Here is a 21,657-nt window from a genome sequence, read left to right as displayed (position 1 = left end):
ATTTCCTCTCCAACCTCAACTCCTTTCGTTCCATCAGATTCACCTGGTCCTACTCTAAATCCCATGCCACTTTCCTTGACGTTGACCTCCATCTGTCCAATGGCCAGCTTCACATGTCCGTCCACATCAAACCCACCAACAAGCAACAGTACCTCCATTATGACAGCTGCCACCCATTCCACATCAAACGGTCCCTCCCCTACAGTCTAGATCTTCGTGGCAAACGAATCTGCTCCAGTCTGGAATCCCTGAACCATTACGCCAACAACCTGAAAACAGCTTTCGCATCCCGCAACTACTCTCCTGACCTGGTACAGAAGCAAATAACCAGAGCCACTTCCTCATCCCTTGAAACTCAGAACCTCCCACAGAACCACCCCGAAAGTCCCCCACTTGTGACAGGATACTTGCTGGGACTGGATCAGACTCTGAATGTGGCTCTCCAGCAGGGATACGACTTCTTCAAATCCTGCCCTGAAATGAGATCCATCCTTCATGAAATCCTCCCCACTCCACCAAGAGTGTCTTTCCCCCGTCCACCTGACCTTCATAACCTCTTAGTTCATCCCTATGAAATCCCCAAACCACCTTCCCTACCCTCTGGCTCCTACCCTTGTAACCGCCCCCGGTGTATAACCTGTCCCATGCACCCTCCCACCACCACCTACTCCAGTCCTGTAACCCGGAAGGTGTACACGATCAAAGGCAGAGCCACGTGTGAAAGCACCCACGTGATTTACCAACTGACCTGCCTACACTGTGAAGCTTTCTATGTGGGAATGACCAGCAACAAACTGTCCATTCGCATGAATGAACACAGGCAGACAGTGTTTGTTGGTAATGAGGATCACCCTGTGGCTAAACATGCCTTGGTGCATGGCCAGCACATCTTGACGCAGTGTTACACCGTCCGGGTTATCTGGATACTTCCCACTAACACCAACCTATCCGAACTCCGGAGATGGGAACTTGCTCTTCAATATATCCTCTCTTCCCGTTATCCACCAGGCCTCAATCTCCGCTAATTTCAAGTTGCCGCCACTCATACCTCACCTGTCATTCAACAACATCTTTGCCTCTGCACTTCTGCCTCGACTGACATCTCTGCCCAAACTCTTTGTCTTTAAATATGTCTGCCTGTGTCTGTATATGTGTGGATGGATATGTGTGTGTGTGTGCGCGAGTGTATACCCGTCCTTTTTTTCCCCCTAAGGTAAGTCTTTCCACTCCCGGGATTGGAATGACTCCTTACCCTCTCCCTTAAAACCCACATCGTTTCGTCTTTCCCTCTCCTTCCCTCTTTCCTGATGAAGCAACTGTTTGTTGCAAAAGCTTGAATTTTGTGTGTATGTTTGTGTTTGTTTGTGTGTCTATCGACCTGCCAGCGCTTTTGTTTGGTAAGTCTCATCATCTTTGTTTTTATATATATATCATTTTATTCAGAAAATTGCAATTTTATAATGAGATAAAAATCCAACATGTGAATTTTTTTTAACAATCTAACTCCTCGTAACAGTTCCACTCCCTTTTCCGTTGTGTGGGCCTACCTCCGACAGCTCTCTGGGACCAATATCTTCTCCACAATTTCGAGCCTGACAGCAGCAGATCATGTCACAACAGACTGTATTGCTATCTCCACCACCTTGGGCCGCTATTTTGTCGAGATTTTGAGCTCCACCCAGTATCACCCTGCCTCCCTCCCTCCATTGGAATTGTGTGGAGGAGTCTCGGGTTATACCCTTCTCTTCTCTGCTACATTGCCGCCTTTACTATTAGGGAGCTAGATCGTGCTCTCGCTTCATCTCGATCCCCGCCCGGATGATATTCATATTCAGATGTTGCAGAATCTCTTTTGAGGGCAAGCACTTTCTCCTTCATATGTTCAATCGCACCTCGGCAGAGGGCATGTTTCCTAGACTGACGTGAAGCCACTGTCATAACCATACCTAAGCCTGGTAAGGACAAACACCTTCCTTCTACACTCATGCTCATAAATTATGGATAATTGAAGAATGTGGTGCCACACAGTGTGCCTCTACACAAAACTGGCGCTAATAGCATAGGCACATAGGGATCACACACGACACAGATCTGTAGGCCCACAGTATTGCTGAGAAGTTGAGAAAACCGTCCCGAAACACATGTGCTACGAAACGCCACTGTTTCCTGCGCATGTACCTTGACATCAATATGGGATGTGATCACCATGCACACGTACACAGACTGCACATCGGGTTGGTACACTCTGGATGTGGCCGAGCAGCTGCTGGGGTATAGCCTCCCATTCGTGCACCAGTGACTGTTGGAGCTCCTGAATTGTCCTAGGGGTTTGAAGACATTCAGCGATACATCGACCGAGAGCATCCCAGACGTGCTCGATGAGGATTCGGTCTGGAGAACAGGCAGGCCACTCCATTCGCCTGATATCGTTTCAAGATACTCCACCATGATGGCAGCTCGGTGGGGCCATGCATTATCATCTATCAGGAGGAAGGTGGGACCCACTGCACCCCTGAAAACGCGGACGTACTGGTGCAAAATGACGTCCCGATACACCTGACCTGTTACAGATCCTCTGTCGAAGACATGCAGGGGTCTACGTGCACCAATCACAATCCCACCCCACACCATCAAACCATGACCTCCATACAGGCCCCTTTCGAGGACATTAAGGGGTTGGTATCTGGTTTCTGGTTTGCGCCAGATGAAAACCCAGCAAGAATCACTGTTCGGACTATACCTGGATTCGTCCGTGAACATAACCTGAGACCACTGTTTCAATGACTATGTACTGTGTTCTTGACACCAGGCTTTATGGGCTCTCCTGTGACCAGGGCTCAGTGGAATGCACCTTGCAGGTCTCCGGGTGAATAAACCATGTCTGTTCAGTTGTCTGTAAACTGTGTGTCTGGAGACAACTGTTCCAGTGGCTGCAGTAAGGTCCCAAGCAAGGCTACCTGCAGTACTCTGTGGCTGTCTGCGGGCATGGATGGTGAGATACTGGTCTTCTTGTGGTGTTGTACGCTGTGGATGTCCCGTACTGTAGCGCCTGGACACGTTTCTTGTCTGCTGGAATCGTTGCCATAATCTTGAGATTACACTTTGTGGCACACGGAGGGCCCGTGCTACTACCTGCTGTGTTTGACAAGCCTCCAGTCGCCCTAGTATTCTGCGCCCTATAACGTCATCAATGTGTGTTCTTTGAGCCATTTTCAACACACAGTCACCATTAGCACAGCTGAAGATCTCTGCGCACTTACTCGCTGCAGTGTACTCTGACATGCACCGCCACACCTCTGTGTGTGTGTGTGGACTGCTGCCAGACGACTGCAGGTCAAATGCAGCGCAAGGTCATACTCCGAGGTGATTTAAACCCGCAAACCACCCACCAGAGTGTTGTTTCACCATGTATCAGCATTATCCTTAATTTATGAGCGTGAGTGTAGTTATTGCCCCGTTTCTCTCACCAGCTGTGATTGCAAGGTGATGGAACGTATGATTCATATTAATTTACTAACCACAACACAGTGTTGCTTTTGAGTGTGCTGTTCTGCAGTTGACCATCTCATCACTTTGTCAACACACCTCATGAATGGTTTTCTGTGGAAATACCAGACTGTGGCCGTATTTTTTGATTTGGAGAAATCCTATGACACTTGCTGGAGTATTGGTATCGTCTGTATTCTCTACACGTGGGGCTTCCGTGGCCTCATGCCCCATTTCCTTCAGGAATTTTTAAAACACTGAGTTTTCAAGGCACATGTGGGTTCTGCCTCGTTGGACACCTTTATCCAGGAAAACGGTGTGCCTCAGTGTTCTGTTCTGAGCGTTGTGCTCTTTGCTATTGCCGTTAACCCTACTGTGGCTTGTCTCCCACCATGCATCTCTGGCTCTGTTTTCAAAAAAATGGTTCAAATGGCTCTGAGCACTATGGGACTTAACTACTGTGGTCATCAGTCCCCTAGAACTTAGAACTACTTAAACCTAACTAACCTAAGGACATCACACACATCCATGCCCGAGGCAGGATTCGAACCTGCGACCGTAGCAGTCGCGCGGTTCCGGACTGCGCGCCTAGAACCGCTAGACCACCGCGGCCGGCTCTGTTTTCATTGACGATTTTGTGATCTATTGGAGTTCTCCGTGGACTTGTCTCCTTGAGCCATGTTTTCAGTGATGTCTTGATTGTCATGGAGCATCGACAGTGGCTTTCTCTTTTCAACTGACAAAACCGTTTGCATGAATTTCTGGTGATGCAGTTGGTTTCCTCCAATGTATTTACATCTTGCACCTGTTGCTCTTCCATATGTTGAAACTACGAAATTCCTGGGGTTCGTACTTGGTAGGAAACTTTCTTGGTCCTCTGACGTGTTACCTGGCTGCTCTCTGTATGCGGCCCTCAATGTTCTGTGTTTCCTTAGCAGTACTTCCTGGGGAGCAGATTGGACCACACCCTCCTCCCTTTGTACTGGTCACTTGTCCGTTCAAAACCAGACTATAGATGTTTCATTTATGCGCCTGCATGTTTGTCCCTTTTACATTGTCTCAATACGTTCCGCCATCGTGGCATCTGTTTGGCCATGGCGCCTTTTACAATAGCCTGGTTGAGAGTCTGTATGCAGAAGCTACCGAACTAACACTGTCGTACTGCTGTGACATACTCCTCTGCAGATACGCATGCCGTTTGTCTGCCATGCCTGGTCACCTACGCTGTGCCTTCTTCTTCGATGACGCCTTTGATCGCTGGTGTGGGACGTGTCTCTCTTCTCTGTTACCTCCTGGAGTCACTTTCGGCTCTTTCTCTGGCAGCTTAACTTCACACTACCTGCCACTTTACTGATGGGTGTCAACGCTTCACCTCTTTGGATTCGTGCTGAGGTCCATGTTCACCTTGCCCTTCATTCAGTTCCTAAGGACACTACTCCAGCCTTGCTCTGTTGCCATAAGTTTCACAACCTTTGTTCGGAACATTACAATAGTACCTTTGTGTCTTGGGTCTTGGACTGACCCTGGTGTCGAGTGTGCCTTCTTCATTGACACCACTGATTTTTGGTATCGGCTTTTGGAACACTGTTCAGTATTTACAGCAGAGCTCTTCGCCCTGTATCAGGCCAAGCAGTACATTCACTGACACACATTTTTCAATTGTGTCATCTGCTCCTGACTCTCTCTGTGTCCTTTAGAGCCTGTGTGTGCTGTACACCACCTATCCCTTAGTGCCACTGATCCAGGAAAGCTGTCACTTGCTTACTCTTGATGGAGCTACTGTGGTGTTTTTATGGGTTCCTGGTCACATCAGTCTAATGGGAAACGAAGCCACTGATGCTGCTGCCAAGGCTACTGTCCTTGTACCTCGGCCCGCTGGTTCTATTCCCTCTGATGATCTCTATGTTGCACTCTGTCAGCAAGTGGTGTCACTTTGGCATCACCACTGGTCCTCCATTCATGGGAACAAGCTTTGGGGAATTAGGGTTAGACAAGATGGTGCCCACTAAAAAGTGCTCATAAATAGGCAAAAGTTAAATAATGCAATGTGTAAAAAGTGTCAGAAATGAGTTGTAAAAGGAATTCTGTGTGTGAAGTGCAACATGTGGCTGCATGGAAGTTGTGTGAAAATATGCCTAAAATTTATTAGCGATGGTATGCACTGGTCATGCCTTGACTGTTTACAGGATGCAAATACAAAAACTAGCTTCCACAGCGAGTTCGCAGGAATAATTTATTAAAGACGTATTAATAGTGCAGAAGCAAGAAAATTGTGGCCTGAAATGCATGAAAAAATGTTTTTACAAATAATGGGCTGCTGCACCTAAGAAAGAAACTTGTGCAGAAATCACAAGAACCGAAAATAAATACAAGTGGACAAGTGTAAACCTTGTCATAGGCGACTCTCTGCTGAAAAATGTGGTAGTACCAAATTCCACAATAGAAGTTCATCCAGGAATCATGACCCACCAGTTGAAGAAACACTTTAGCAACATATATAGCTTGCAGGATAGTTCAGCAGAGGCATCTCGGAAGAATTGTAAAGGAGTCTTCATCTACGCTGGTACAAATTCTCTTAGAAGCAGCACTGAAGAGGAAAGTGTAAATGAAACAAGAAATTTAATTCGATCTGCCAGTAACCTTTACAAAACGTCTAGAATCGTGGTGAGTGGTATTATCTACAGAAGAGCAGTCAGTGATTGATATATTGAGAGAATAAACAGTGATTTACACAAAAACTGTTACGAGCTGGGTGCTGTGTTTATAAATCTGAATAAATTCTTAAGCAATAAATGTTTGGATAAAGACGATCTGCATTAAAATAGATTAGGATTAAAAATTTTCAGTAAAATGTTTACTGATACATGTAAAATTCTGCAAAGTAGGGGAAACTTATAAGAAGTGATGGGGATGAGAAATGGTGTTTGGTAACGAAAGCGGTAAGACCGAAACAGTACCCAAGAAAGAGTATGCTTGAGACCATAAATAAAAAGAATGTTCCTACATAATGCACTTGAATATAAATGGTGTAAGTGCCTACTTTTCAAACAAAAGTCGTAAAGTGGACAAATTACAAATTATTTTATCTGAATGTAGAAATATCAAGGTTATTTGCCTAAATAAACATTGGCTTACATCTTGCAACATTAAAATTCTTAATAAAATTGAAAATTTCGAATTAACCAACAGGTTTTGTAGACAAGAGAATTCATATGGAGGCACTTGCATACTTACTCATTCTGATGTATTAAGAAATGATTTTTAATCATTTGGATGAAGAGCGTATATTTTGAAAGCTACTGTATCGGGTTGAGGGACCTAAATGCCATAGTAGTTTCTATATGTAGAGTACCAGAGAAAGCTACAATTGAAGCTTTTCTGGTGAAATTCCATTGCCTGCTTGTAAGGCTCAGTAAAGAAGAAAGGAAAGAGAGAGTAATAGCTGCTGACTTCAATATTAATACCATAGTTGAAAGCAATGACGTTTCCATATTCACTGACTTGATAAAAAACTTTGGCTTCAAATTAAACTTCATGCAACCCACTAGAGTAAATGCACAGTCAGCTACCTGTATTGATAATATTCTAACAAATTATGTATTTGAAGATGTTTATAAATCTTATGTTCTTTTAGGAATCTCTGACCACTCTGCTTTATTTGTTGAATGACCAAAAATTAAGAAAGAAATTTCATGTAACAAAAGCCTTATGAAAAGGAACTTCAATGAAAAAATGCAGTCACATTTAGAAATAAGTTAAGAGTGGTTGATTGTCCTTACTACAGCTGTATTGCGAGTAATATTAACTTAAATGATTTTTTTAAGTAGCTTTTTTGAAATATTTAATGAAACTTTCCCATTTCGAACTACATGCAGCAAAATGACTAATAAACTTAAGTGGATTACCCGGGTATAAAAATGTCTAGTGCCAGGAAGAAGAACCTCCACAATGAATTGAAATATAATAAAAACAGGCATTTTACTGAGTATGTTTGTCATTATGAAACTATATTTAAAAAAGTTCTGAAGGAAGCCAAAAACATGGCAAACAATAATTCATCGTACAACATAAAAGTAAAACAAAAGCAGTGTGGTCAGTTGTCAAATCAGAGATAGGTGTTAGAGTGAGTAGTAATGAAGTATCTAGGATTAAAGTATAAGATAGCTTTAGTGTAAACCTTACTCAAATATCAGAGTGTTTAAATGAATTCTTTATAAATGTGGCAAAGTCAGATCTTGATGTAGCGGAGTATCAGGGATAAAGGAAATCCCTTTGGAATCCACCAAGAAGCTGAGTATCTTACAGATTTAAAGAAATTTGCAATAAAGAATGTGGAAAATGTTATATTATCATTAAAAAAATCTGCTGGGTGGGATGGGATACCGACTAAAGTGATTAAAACAGCCCCCCCCCCCCCCCCCGGCTCGATAGCACTGAAGGAGACAGGGGGGCTACCCATGGCGACACCGTCAGTCTGTTGAAAATATTCTTGATTAAACATAAAATAAGTTGAGGAAAGAGCGTGCCTGAACAAAGCAGTAATATCAGCAGGAAACATATTACCAATCAGTGTCAAAGAATCTGCAGAGGAACTTTGGTGGCCAACCTTTTTATGGAGGATTTTGAGGAGAGAGCACTTGAATCAGCTGCCCTGAAACCAGAAGTTTTTTGGGGGTATGTGGATGACTCTTTCATAGTGCGGCCTCATGGAGAAGGTAAATTAATGGAGTTTCTACATCACCTCAACTCCATTCATAGCAACATCCAGTTCACTATGGAAATAGAGAAAGATGGTTGTTTGCCTTTCTTGGATGTCTTGGTTCGAAGGAAGAATGATGGTTCTCTAGGGCATTCAGTTTACCGGAAACCCACTCATACTGATTTGTACCTGCAAGCATCGAGTTGCCATTACCCATCGCAAACCATGAGTTTGCTTAAAACACTTATTCATAGAGCTCATACTGTCTCAGATCTAGATAGCTTACCTCAAGAACTTGCCCATCTGAAGCCAGTATTCAGCGAAAATGGGTGTTCCATCCGGCAGATTAACAGGGCACTAACAGTTAAAACTAAGAAGCAGGAAGTGAATAAAGAGGAGAACATGCCGGAACAATGTTTAGCTTTTCTTCCTTTTGTTGGGAACACTTCGTTTAAAATAGCAAGAATCCTCTGAAAATTTCAGGTAAAAGTGGTTTTCCGCCCACCATTGAAGATTGCGGACCTTGTGGGATCAGTTAAGGACAATCTGTTACTTTGAAAGGCCGGAATTTACAAGATACCGTGCCAATGTGGTATGGCTTTCATAGGTCAAATCACACGCACCATGAAAGAACGCTGCACTGAACATCAACATTACACCCGCCTTTTGCAGCCAAGCAAGTCCGCTATTGCTGAACATTGTATTTCTACTGGACATTCAATGGAGTATGAGAAAACAATGATTTTGTCCACAGCAGTGTCTTTCTGGGATGTATTATTAAAGAATATGTAGAAATACGACTGGCGGAAAATTTGTTAAACCCTTACAGCGGCTACCAGCTGGACAATGCGTGGAATTCCATCATCTCCACGATTTGCTCTAATCAAAAACGACAGAGTGCGTCGACGGCCGCAGCAAACAGCAACACAGAGGGCGACTGAGTTCTGCTATTCCACAAGCAAGGGCACTGCCAGCGGACAGTGTGATTCATCTATCATGTTTTCAACGCATGCGCACAATAGTTACAGTACGCTATATATTGCGGAACGGAGGACATTTCGCCAGTCCTCGACGGCTCACCTGAAGGTGACTGGCAGGTGCCCAGTTGAATTATTGTGCAAAGTATTGAACAATGACCTGCTGCAACCACTAATGAGTTGTCTATCCGCGTGAATGGCCACTGCCAAACTGTGCCCAAGAGACAGCTGTACCACTGAGTCACCAAACATGGTGCACAACATTGTGTGTTTGACTTAATGACTGACCCACAGCTTGTGTAATCTAGATTCTTACCTCATCTTCACAAGTTCTCCCCCACCCCCTTCCCCCCAACTGCCTCTATCCTGCTTCCAATCCAGACACCCCCCCACACACACACCTTCTGTCCTCCAGTGTCTTTTATCTTCCTATCACCCTTACCTTGCTATGGCTGGTATTACACTACAGTATAACATTTTTTGACACAGGATCATGATCAAATATTCATCAAATTTCTTTGACAAAAAGCTTTGATGTGGCATTAAAAAGATGTATTACACTGCTGTCATAATTTTTGTCTAATTTCAAGATGGCAGACAATAACTACTTGTTGTTATTATGTGCTGCAGTTGCTTTTAACTGCAGTTGCTTGTTTGTGCATTTGAAAGAAAAAGCAGCAAAGAGAAACGAAACATACTAGGGTGAAGCCATGGGTAATGTCGAGATAATAATACCATTCAACAAAATTTGTTCAGAGAGCTGCAAGTGGAGGACATCAAGTCTTATATAAATTACTTACGAATGGATGGGAATGCATTTCGGTATTTTCTCAGTAAAGTGGCTTCTCATGTTACAAAACAGAATACTCACTTGAGAAATGCTATATGTGCAGAAGACAGGCTTACCAAAATACTGCCGTTTCTCAAAACAGGAGAGACGTACTATAATTTACAATACAGCACTCGAATACCACAGTGTACAGTAACCAAAATAATTCCAGAAACGTTTAAAGCGATTTACAAAGCACTGAAGGGAGAATATCTGAAAGTTAAATAAATGTTTAGTACACTATATGGGCAATAAGAACTATTTTTATTTTTAAATAATTTAATTAATAAAATTAGTGTTCCAACAATAACAAAATTAATAGGAAGATGAAACAGATGAAGTACTTTTTAACTTGGGAGATCCAGAGTTCAAAAATAGACAAAATGGAATGGAAAACTAAGAATTTTTTTAAAAAATTTTAGATTATGGCCACATCTTGTATCCTGGCTTGCTGAAAAGCTGGCTGGATGTTTCCAGATGTGGAGGTGGATGGCTGTAGCTGTGATTGTAAATATGAAATCGTCTGTAGCATATTCCACCCGCCCATCACCATACGATTAATAGCATGCATTGTGCCCCTTTTTCACCCTCCATCTTCACCCTAGTCGAGAAAAGGGTATTGAGGAGAGTTGAAGGAACACACCAACTCTGAAGCCACATTTACAGACACACTACAGATACATCAAACAGATATAGTGATGCCAGCGCTCCAAGCGATTACATTTCACATTGCAGTGAACAGAAGACAATTGACTTTTATGATCAAATCTATGGCAAGACTCTAGATTTGATCATATTTCTTTGACAAAAGTTGAGATTTGACATAGTTCCCCATAACACTGTCAAATTTCTTTGATATAAATGTTTGACGTATCAACTTTGACAAAGAAATATGATAGTGTAATATCAGCCTTTCCTCCACCTACCCGGCCCACATGTGTTCTGTATCTCCGCTAGCTACCCAAGCCGAGAATGCTACTCACCCCAGTGGGGTGTCAGCACCTGAAATTTGCAGTCGCCGTGTATATGTGAATTATGCATATATGAGTTTGCGTGTGTCTGTGTTTCTTCATATGATGAAGGACTTTGTCGAACAGCTTATTATAACCAACAGTCTACTTTTAAATTTACCTGTCTGTTGCTTAGCACTTCTTGTGTGTGCTAAATAATAATTTATGCAAATTCATAGCATTGTTATTACTGGAAGACAATTATTGGTATCATTCTTGAATTGACAGGCACATGGGATCAGTGCTGCAGATGTCAAAAAACTGGAAGAAGCTGGATTTCATACAGTTGAAGCTGTGGCATTTGCTCCTAAGAAACAGCTGCTAGCAATTAAAGGCATAAGTGAAGCTAAAGCTGATAAATTATTGGTATGTAGTTCTGTTGTTTTCATTGCAGTTGTTTTAAATACTGATGGTTTAGTACTATTACATTTATTCTGTGCTGTAACATCTTTGCCACAGAAATGTTCACTTATACATACACTAAGTGATAAAAAGTATCTGGACACCCCCAAAAACATACATTTTTCATATTAGGTGCATTGTTCTGACACCTACTGCCAGGTACTCCATATCAGCGACCTCAGTAGTCATTAGATATTGTGAGAGAGCAGAATGGGGCGCTTCGTGGAACTCACAGACTTCGAACATGATTGGGTGTCATTTGTGTCATACGTCTGTACGATAGATTTCCACACTCCTAAACATCCCTAGATCCACTGTTTTCGATGTGATAGTGAAGTGGAAACGTGAAGGGGCACATACAGCACAAATGCATACAGGCCAACATCGTCTGTTGACTGACAGAGACTGCCGACAGTTGAAGAGGATAGTAATGTGTAATAGGCAGACATCTATTGAGACCGTCACACAGGAATTCCAAACTGCACCAGGATCCACTGCAAGTACTATGACAGTTAGGCAGGAGGTGAGAAAACTTGCATTTCATGGTCGTAAGCCACACATCATGCTGGTAAATGCCAAACGAGGCCTCGCTTGGTGTAAGGAGCGTAAACATTGGACGACTGAACAGTGTAAAAATGTTGTTTTGAGTGATGAATCACAGTACACAATGTGGCGATCTGATGGCAGAGTATGGGTATGGTGAATGCCCGGTGAATGTCATCTGCCAGTGTACATAGTGCCAACAGTAAAATTCGGAGGCGGTGTTTTTCATGGAGGGGGCTTGCGTCTCTTGTTAATTTGCATGGCACTATCACAGCACTGGTCTACACTGATGTTTCAAGCACCTTCTTGCTTCCCACTGTTGAAGAGCAATTACGAGATTGCGATCGCATCTTTCAACGCATTTGAGAACCTGTTTGTAATGCCTGGCCTGTGGCGGAGTGGTTACATGACAGTAACATCCCTGTAATGGACTGGCCTGCACAGAGTCCTGACATGTATCCTATAGAACACCTTTGGGATGTTTTGGAATGCCGACTTCGTGCCAAGCCTCACCGACCGACATCGATACCTCTCCTCAGTGCAGTACTCTGTGAAGAATGGGCTGCCATTCCTCAAGAAAGCTGTCATCAAAGCTAAGGGTGAGCCAACACCATATTGAATTCCAGCATTACCGATGGAGGATGCCACGGACTTGTAAGTCATTTTCAGCCAGGTGTCCGGATACTTTTGAACACATAGTGTAGTAGAGTGAAAATTGTACCTGGAGTCAATGTACAGTTTCTGACAACTTATTGTCAATAGGAGTATTCTTCTGACAACACTCATTTTAAGACTAGATCTTGTTAAGTAATTAGCACTAGTTCAGACACAATTTGCATGATGTTGGCTTAAGAAATCAACCAAACATACATACTTGTTTGTCACAATGGAAATGAATGATGATACAGTGAAAAAAATTACAAGCATTCAAATGGCATAAGCAGTTTTGTGAAGATTTCATAGAAATTGTAAGGACAACACTTGATGTGGTGCTTGCCCATTTTCACCTCTTGCAGAAACATTGTAGTTGTTAAATCATGTAATCAGCCAGTAAACATTCAGCAATAATGCAGCCCGAGTCGGTCTATCACATGTGCATGTTATATTGCATTGGATTTTGACTGTATATTGTGTTGTACACTTCTGCATCCATAATAAGGCTAATTCCTGACTGCTGCCTCCACAATTTAATTGTTATGTTCAAAACTAATATTCTATTTATAAATAAGTATGTATGAGGAATCATGATTTTTACAGAGCTATCCCATGTTTTGTATCCAAATAAAATACTGCTGCCATTTTCAAATATGTTATTCAAGTAAATGGATAAGAAGCAGTTATAGAAAATATGTACATCATGGGTATAGGTCCACCAATGCCTTTAGTAAGAATTTATTGCCAACATAAATTTCAGCAAAACATCGCTATCAATCTAGTGAGAAAAAGAAATGAGTATGTTACATTAGACATCTAAAACTGTTTTTTTAATCTAGTAATTAACATTTGTGAAAAAAAAGGGGATGGGGTAGATAGTCTCTTTTTTTACAGAAAATGTCATGTGGAAGCTACATGTATCTTCTGTTTATGATTACTGTGGTGTTTTGAAGAATTGTGTGGATATATACTCACATGTGTGGATGGAGGAGAGAGAGAGGGGGGGGGGTGTACTTTGAAAGAAACATAGATTGAAGTGAGCTATGTGCAATTAATATTTTGTTCATAATTGGTACCAAGATCTTTCTGATGACCCATATATGAGGCAGTTCAATTTGACTACTATCATTTAACAGCTTGGGTGTTGGTTTCTACCTGCTTTCAGGTGAATGTAAAATACAGGAATGTTCAATGTGTCCCAGGAGGAATGATCATTATTCAGGGATATGTTAGGAATGATCTTTGATACTGTGAAACAAATCTCTTGTATTGCAAGCTCTTTGCTTTCCGTATTTTAGGAGGAAGTAATGTGGACTAAAACACGAAACAAAAAGTCTTGTAAACATGGGCTTTAAAACGCATGCCTTAAGAGCTATTCACATTTGTTCAACAGAAGAGATGAGTTTCACAGTGTCAAAGATCAACAAATGCTCACAGCTCTTTAATGTACGAACTTTAGAGTCCATGTTTAATGGTCTTTTTTTTTTTTTGTCTTGGTCCATTCACAGTACCAAAGATGAAGTAGTGCTCTAGCTTTTAAGGTATACATATTAGAGCCCACGTTTACTAGACATTTGTGCTTCGAGTGATCATTCCTGTCACATCCCTGAATATTTCGGGGCACCCTGTATATTGAAGAGAGAGTTTCAACTGACCTTGTATATTATACTATGAAAAACTATTAATTGTTTTTAATTAGTGTCATTTCATCTGAAGATCAATGAGCGAAACACAGTGAGGTGACGTAAGTATTGAAATATTTACTGCTGATCAGCAATTTGACGTTGCTTGGCAGGATGTTGAGATCTAGATGAGTAAAACTGTGTGTTACTTTAAAATTGCCACTGCAAGTGGTCAGTGAGGGCGGTAAGCGATTCTTCATTTCAGGTCAACACAAACCTGCAGCGGTTCACGTGCGAATTAAATCTCCATAGAAGTGAACCTCCAAATGCCCCTCAAAATGAGTATGTGTTGGTAACAATCATAATGAATCACCTAGGTGATAAGAGCTGTAATTTTTATTTTCTTGTGAAACAACTGTTGCATATCTCCATCTGCAAAACTCATACCTTGTTATTAATCCATTAAACTGGCATATTGCAGCTGGAAGCTTCTAAGCTAGTACCAATGGGCTTTACAACAGCAACTGAGTTTCATCAGAAACGTTCAGAAATAATACAGCTTACAACAGGTTCAAAGGAACTAGATAAGTTGCTTGGTGGGGGAATAGAAACAGGCTCCATCACTGAAATATTTGGTGAATTTCGAACTGGTAAAACACAAATTTGTCACACATTAGCTGTTACATGTCAGGTGAGTAGTAACAGATGTCTAAGCCTCAGTGAATATAAAGAATTGCCTAAATAAATTTTGTAAATTATAAAGTGAATAATTCATAGTTTCACATAATTTTTGCTTACATTACACTTTTTAAAATAAAATGCTCTAGTATTGGTGTTTACTTGTTTAAGGAAACTCTTATTCATTTGAGAACCATTAGATTACTTGCAGCCTTGGCCACTTATATTTCCCAATTCTCTTTGCAGCTTCCTATAGATCAAAGTGGAGGAGAGGGCAAGTGCTTGTACATTGATACTGAAGGTACATTCCGACCTGAGCGTTTACTTGCAGTTTCAGAACGATATAAGTTATCTGGAAGCGACGTACTTGACAATGTTGCATATGCAAGAGCATACAATACAGATCATCAGACACAACTTTTAATTCAAGCATCAGCTATGATGGCAGAGTCCAGGTACATTGTAATGAGAGAAATTCTGTAATGTAACCATACATAGTGTGTTCTAGTTCCATTAGAACTGCTTGTGTGACATTCCAAACTGCAATGCTCTCTTGTGGTGAATTGAGGTGTTATGATCCTTGGAAATTTCAACATCAGCCATGTAGTAGGCCAAAGACTTAGCATCGCTGCAGCAGGTGTTCTGGCTGTGAATATAACAATACTTATCTGACACTACTTGGAAAATGACAGTGGAGCAGCAAGGCAACATCATTTTTGTTTACCGTATTTACTCGAATCTAAGCCGCACTCGAATCTAAGCTGCACCTGAAAAATGAGACTCGAAATCAAGGAAAAAAATTTTTCCCGAATCCAAGCCGCACCTGAAATTTGAGACTCGAAATTCAAGGGGAGAGAAAAATTTTAGGCCGCATCTCCAAATCGAAACAAAGTTGGTCCATTGCAATATGAGACACAATTTAGGTCGAATGAATGACGATAGAACTACAGTAGTTTGGTTCGAGTCGTAAGCTTAGACATTAAGCTTTACCAGGTAGCCATTGCTATGTGTCAGGCGCTCCGTCCGTATTTATACGGATACCCTTCCTTTTTCACGTGCTTCGTCTGGTTTGAATTGATTGCTTATTTTTCTTTGATCTGATAAGTGCCGTTCTCTTTGCTATAGGTGTTTACGTCACTCTAAGCTGAAGATACATTACTGTACTGTGTTATGCATTGTTTGTCGCATTCTGATAACGAGTGTTTACGACCTGTCACCGCTTGCGGCATGGCTTGCTTTTGTGCGCGCTACCGCCGCTTAAAAAAAAAAAAAAAAAAGGGTGAAACAATGGCAAGAGACTGCTATTTGTTATTACTTACACTGCTGCTTTCTTTGATAATGATCAACAAGAACCAAATAATAGACTGCGTATGATAGAACGTATTCTGAACGAGAGTTTAGGGAGAATTTTTCTCCGTTTGAAAATCTTTTCAGATGCCTCTTTAGTACATTACATTCTGCACAGGAATTAGAGTCATCTTAGATTTAAAAATCTAGTCAATTGCCGTGCTTCATTTCTGACTGTATCACTATTAAGCATAAGAATAAAATGTATATAAATATAACACGATATGTATGTTCTTCTTGTCTCACTCTAGTTTCGTAGTTTATTAGGCAGACAGAATTTAAATGAGATAGCAGCAAACACGAAAGAATACATGGCAAAATGTTTATATTCGTATTATTCTTATGGTGAAGAGAATACTGCATGTGATTCACAATTCATAAAAGTTCCTATTAACAACCATCTCTTCTCACAAGTAGAAAGAATTCAGAACGTAGGTATGTTTGTCAATATGGTCAACTCTTAAGAGTCTCGCCAGTCGGATTTTCGTAGTACATTGAAACGCTGCAACATTCGGAGATGAACCATACGGAATTTGTATTTACTTCGATGGATAATATATGAAAATGCAGTGGTCGAAACTCGGGGTGGAGGAAAAAAAGCTTGTCTTCCACCTTTTTTTTTTTATTTATTTACTGACTCAGAGGTTTTGGCGCCAGTATTTATCTTTGTGCCTGCAAAGCATGCCTGTGTAGTGCTACATATATTCGATGGCAGAAGTTAGTTGTGGTGGCACCTACCAACACTTTTAAGAACTCAGGCGGTTTTTTGGATTACAAAAACCGGAAAAAACGTGCGGCTTAGATTCGAGTAAATACGGTAAGTTATGCAAATGAGGCAACGAAACATTTGATACGATAAAAAGTGTTAATGGTAGTGATTGTTTAAGCCATTCAAATGTTTTTCAGTGGTATGCAGTATTTCATGATTGCAGGGAGCAAATAAAGGCCGTGCCATGAGCATCAAAGCCATGAACAAGTCTCACAGACGAAAATGTGCAAAAAGTTGCTGTATTCATTGCATCAGGTAGATGTATTTGTGCACTATTCACTGACGAGCTGTCAAGAATACCAAAAACTAGTATGCATGGAATTTTGATTGAAGATCTGGGCAAAAGGAAACTGTGTGGTTCGTGTGCACGCAGTTTCAAATGATGAAAAACATGGCAGAGTCCACAACTGCAAAGGCCTGTTACAGGCAGCCCAAAGTGCCACTGATTTTATGAAATCGATTATAACTGGCGATGAGACATGGTGTTTCCAATACAAGCCCATATAAGTAGAAACCAAAGAAAGTGCACTTGCAGAAGAGCTTTGTGAAGACACTAAAAGTTTTCCTTTGATACCAAAGGAATCATTTGCAAGAGTTTGTACCAGAAGGACAAACCATTAATTCTGAATGTTATCTCAGTGTTCTCCACGATTTGTGAATGAGAATTCATTGAATTTGTCGCGAATCCCAAGAGGTGGGTTCCTGGTAACTCCACCATGACAATGTCTCAGCCTACAAAGCGAAGATCGAGTGCAAGTTTTTGGCCAGCAAATGGACACAGTCCTGAATCACCCGTTGTATTTGGCCCCAGCTGACTTCTGGTTGTTCCGTAATTGAAGTTGGCAATGAAAGGCTACTGTTACTAGGCAGTTAAAGGACATCCAAGAATATTGTACTGCATTACTAAATGCATTTCCACACAGTGACTATTTCAAAATATTTTAAGATGATTTCAGTTGTGTAGTGACTAGAGGGAGACTATTTTGAATAAATACAATGATTTTGTGAACATAAGCCATCACTTTAATTTTTAACACCCATAGTCCTAACGGATCTGGGACACACTATGTATATGTGAATGATCATACTGTATTTTGAAGTAATCGAAAGTAGCCTTCTTTTGAGAAAGAACTATAGAACCTGATTCTATCTTTTTTTTTCCTTTGGAAACGGGGAGAAACTGTTTCTACAACTAACATTTGTAAATGTACTTTACATTTGCTGAGGGAACATGTGATAAATATTCAGAACCCTTAGCATGTTGGCATATAGTGCACATGCTCATTGTCCCTTGGTATTAAAAAAGTAATCTTCTTGTCGACGTTCTAGCTCTAACAAATGGTTCTAAAAAGAAAGTGCAAAGGAGATGTGCTGGCAGAATATGCAGGGAGATTCTTCACTGTTGCAAATATTTTGTATGAGAATGGAAATAAAGGAAAGCACTTCACATGCCTGCATCCTTGTGATGACCTGGTTTTCTGTTATTGCATGTGAAATGGGGCTGTTTGTTGGGTATGGGATATTAGTGGGAGCTGTTGGATATGTGCAGTGTTGTTTTGAGCTTTTACCAAGGGAGCCACTCTGTTGTCCATATGTTACAGAGCAACAAAGAGATGAGGAATATGTACATTTTGCTACACTATATTGCAGAGACTGAAGCCAAACATTTGCAAAAAGAAATACTTAGATAATTGTGAATGTCTTCAGCAGTTATTTGTTATTTTCGTAGTGTCCACTGATCATTGATGTGTTTTCCACAAATTGTCTCATTGTGCTTAAAGAAGTTCATGGTCATTAAACTGACTAAGAAAGGGGGCATACATTGCCCTTTACTTAGTAAATGTGAATGGCAATGTTACGAAGCCCTAGTGTCACAAGTCCCTACTGTTTGTAAGGTGAAGTTATGATAGATTAATAAAACAATATCCCTTACACTATATTTGCAAGATTTGATATTTGTAAAAGAAACCAACCCTGGAGTGTACTAACATATAATCTGGATCGAGATTGTAGTCTACGTCTGGAATTTCTTGAAAAATGAAACAAATGACAGTTTACCAGTCCATCAGCTGATTTGCTTATAGCTTATATAAACTTGCATTCAGCTGACTGAAGGTTCCAGCTCCCTATGAAAGTGGCTTCTGATCACCAAACCATTTGATTGATTTGAAGGAGCTCTATTCTGTACCATGTCATGGTCTCTCTCTGGCTGCTTGTAGTTCCTTCCTCTTACTGTCATAAGCTTGAATTCTGTGACTTTCTATTATTACTTCCATTGTAAATACTTTATGGTTAAAGGAGACCACTCACTAAAAAGAAACAGCTTGAGTTGTTGATAGGCACACACATAAGAAGGAAAACTTGCTAGCTTCTGGCATTATCTTTTTACGAGCTAGAGTGCACACACACATGAGCATGCGTGTGTGCCTATGCCCGTACATAGTACCAGCTAAACTGACAGTGCTAATGATGAGGGGTGGGTGGGTAGCGGTTCAGAAGGAAGCCAGCTGGGAATGCGAGACGTAGGGTTGGCAGGTGTAATTGTTGTAGCCGGTGGGAAGCGGCACATGCTGAAGATGACATGAGGATGTTAACTGGGGGGGGGGGGGGGGGATGATGGGATGGAGGAAGGGGAACTGTTGGGTGGAGGGTGCAGGGGTGGTAAGTTGCCTGAAATTGAGGCCAGGATGATCATGGGAGCGTAGGATGTGTTCTAAGGATAACTTACTTTGTGTAGTTCAGAGAAGCTGGTGATGGAGAGGAGGATTCAGATCGTTCAGGTTGTGAAGCAGCCATTGGAATTGAGCATGTTTTGCTACAGGTTGGTCAAATTTGTTCTTGACAGTAGTTTGGTGTTGGCCATTCATTCTGGTAGACAGCTGATTGGCAGTCATACCAATATAAAAGGGTGTGCAGTGTTTTCAGCAGAGCTGGAATATGATATAGTTGCTTTCTGGTGGCATGGCCTCCGATTGGGTAGGATAAGCTTGTGACATGACTACAGTAGGAAGTGCTGTGTGCGTGGATTGATCAGATCTTGCACCTTGGTCTGCTATAGGGATGTGATCCCTGTGACAAGAGGTTGGGATTGGTAGTGGCTTGGGGATGGGCTAGAATATTCTGTATAGTCTGTTCGAAATTACTGTAGTGTTGACTCTGTGACAGGAATGAGTGGAGTGCATAACAGAGTTGCCACGTCCCGCACAGAACATAAATGTAATCTTACATTTCGTTCAACTTCCTCAAACAGTCAAACTACTCACTTTATGAATATGGAATTTGTATCATTGTGTTCTGGAACGGTTACAATATATTTTGTTATCTGCAACAACAAATTATTAAGATGATACATGGACAGTTTATGAAAATGGATTTCGTTGGTTGATTGATTTGGGGGAGGGGACGAAACAGTGATGTCATCGGTCCTAGTGAATTAGTAAAGGATGGGGAAGGAAGCCAGCCATGCCCTTTCAAGGAACCATCCCAGCATTTGCCTGAAGCGATTTGGGGAAATCACAGTAAACCTAAACCAGGATAGCCGGATGCGGGTTTCAACAGTCATCCTCTCGAATGCAAGTCCAGTGTGCAAACCACCATGCTACCTCGCTCGTTATGCATTTCACCATGACTACACTAAATTTTCGTCATGCTGGAACCTTTTTTGCTATCTAAATTAGGTGAATACATTGTTGTTGTTGTTGTGGTCTTCAGTCATGAGACTGGTTTGATGCAGCTCTCCATGCTACTCTATCCTGTGCAAGCTTCATCATCTCCCAGTACTTACTGCAACCTACATCCTTCTGAATCTGTTTAGTGTATTCATCTCTTGGTCTCCCTCTACGATTTTTACTCTCCACGCTGCCCTCCAATGCTAAATTTGTGATCCCTTGGTGCCTCAGAACATGTCCTACCAACCGGTCCCTTCTTCTTGTCAAGCTGTGCCACAAACTCCTCTTCTCCCCAATTCTAATCAATACCTCCTGATTAGTTATGTGATCTACCCATCTAATCTTCAGCATTCTTCTGCAGCACCACATTTCGAAAGCTTCTGTTCTCTTCTTGTCCAAACTATTTATTGTCCATGTTTCACTCCCATACATGGCTACACTCCATACAAATACTTTCAGAAACGACTTCCTGAAACTTAAATCAATACTCAATGTTAACAAATTTCTGTTCTTCACAAACTCTTTCCTTGCCATTGCCAGTCTACATTTTATATCCTCTCTACTTCGACCATCATCAGTTATTTTGCTCCCCAAATAGCAAAACTCCTTTACTAATTTAAGTGTCTCATTTCCTAATCTAATTCCCTCAGCATCACCCGACTTAATTCGACTACATTCCATTATCCTCATTTTGCTTTTGTTGATGTTCATCTTATATCTTCCTTTCAAGACACTGTCCATTCCATTCAACTGCTCTTCCAAGTCCTTTGCTGTCTCTGACAGAACTACTATGTCATCGGCGAACCTCAAAGTTTTTGTTTCTTCTCCATGGATTTTGATACCTACTCCGAATTGTTCTTTTGTTTCCTTTACTGCTTGCTCAATATACAGATTGAATAGCATCAGGGAGAGGCTACGACCCTGTCTCACTCCCTTCCCAACCACTGCTTCCCTTTCATGTCCGACTCTTATA

General features: G+C 41.3%; 1 protein-coding gene across 2 annotated transcripts in view; it reads left to right on the top strand.

The window, feature by feature from the left end:
• LOC124791187 (DNA repair protein RAD51 homolog 1) overlaps positions 1–21,657 on the top strand; it is an 84,957-nt gene that overhangs the window by 26,756 nt on the left and 36,544 nt on the right. For both annotated transcript variants that reach the window (XM_047257840.1, XM_047257841.1), the window contains 3 exons: positions 11,230–11,367; positions 14,704–14,913; positions 15,147–15,355. In XM_047257840.1, coding sequence (XP_047113796.1) covers positions 11,230–11,367; positions 14,704–14,913; positions 15,147–15,355 — 557 coding nt within the window. The remainder of the gene's footprint in view (positions 1–11,229; positions 11,368–14,703; positions 14,914–15,146; positions 15,356–21,657) is intronic.

The sequence above is a fragment of the Schistocerca piceifrons genome, chromosome 1, assembly GCF_021461385.2.
Source record: "Schistocerca piceifrons isolate TAMUIC-IGC-003096 chromosome 1, iqSchPice1.1, whole genome shotgun sequence".
In the NCBI taxonomy this organism is placed as follows: domain Eukaryota; kingdom Metazoa; phylum Arthropoda; class Insecta; order Orthoptera; family Acrididae; genus Schistocerca; species Schistocerca piceifrons.
Note: the sequence above shows the minus strand (reverse complement) of the source record. Positions and strands in the feature narration are given on the sequence as shown.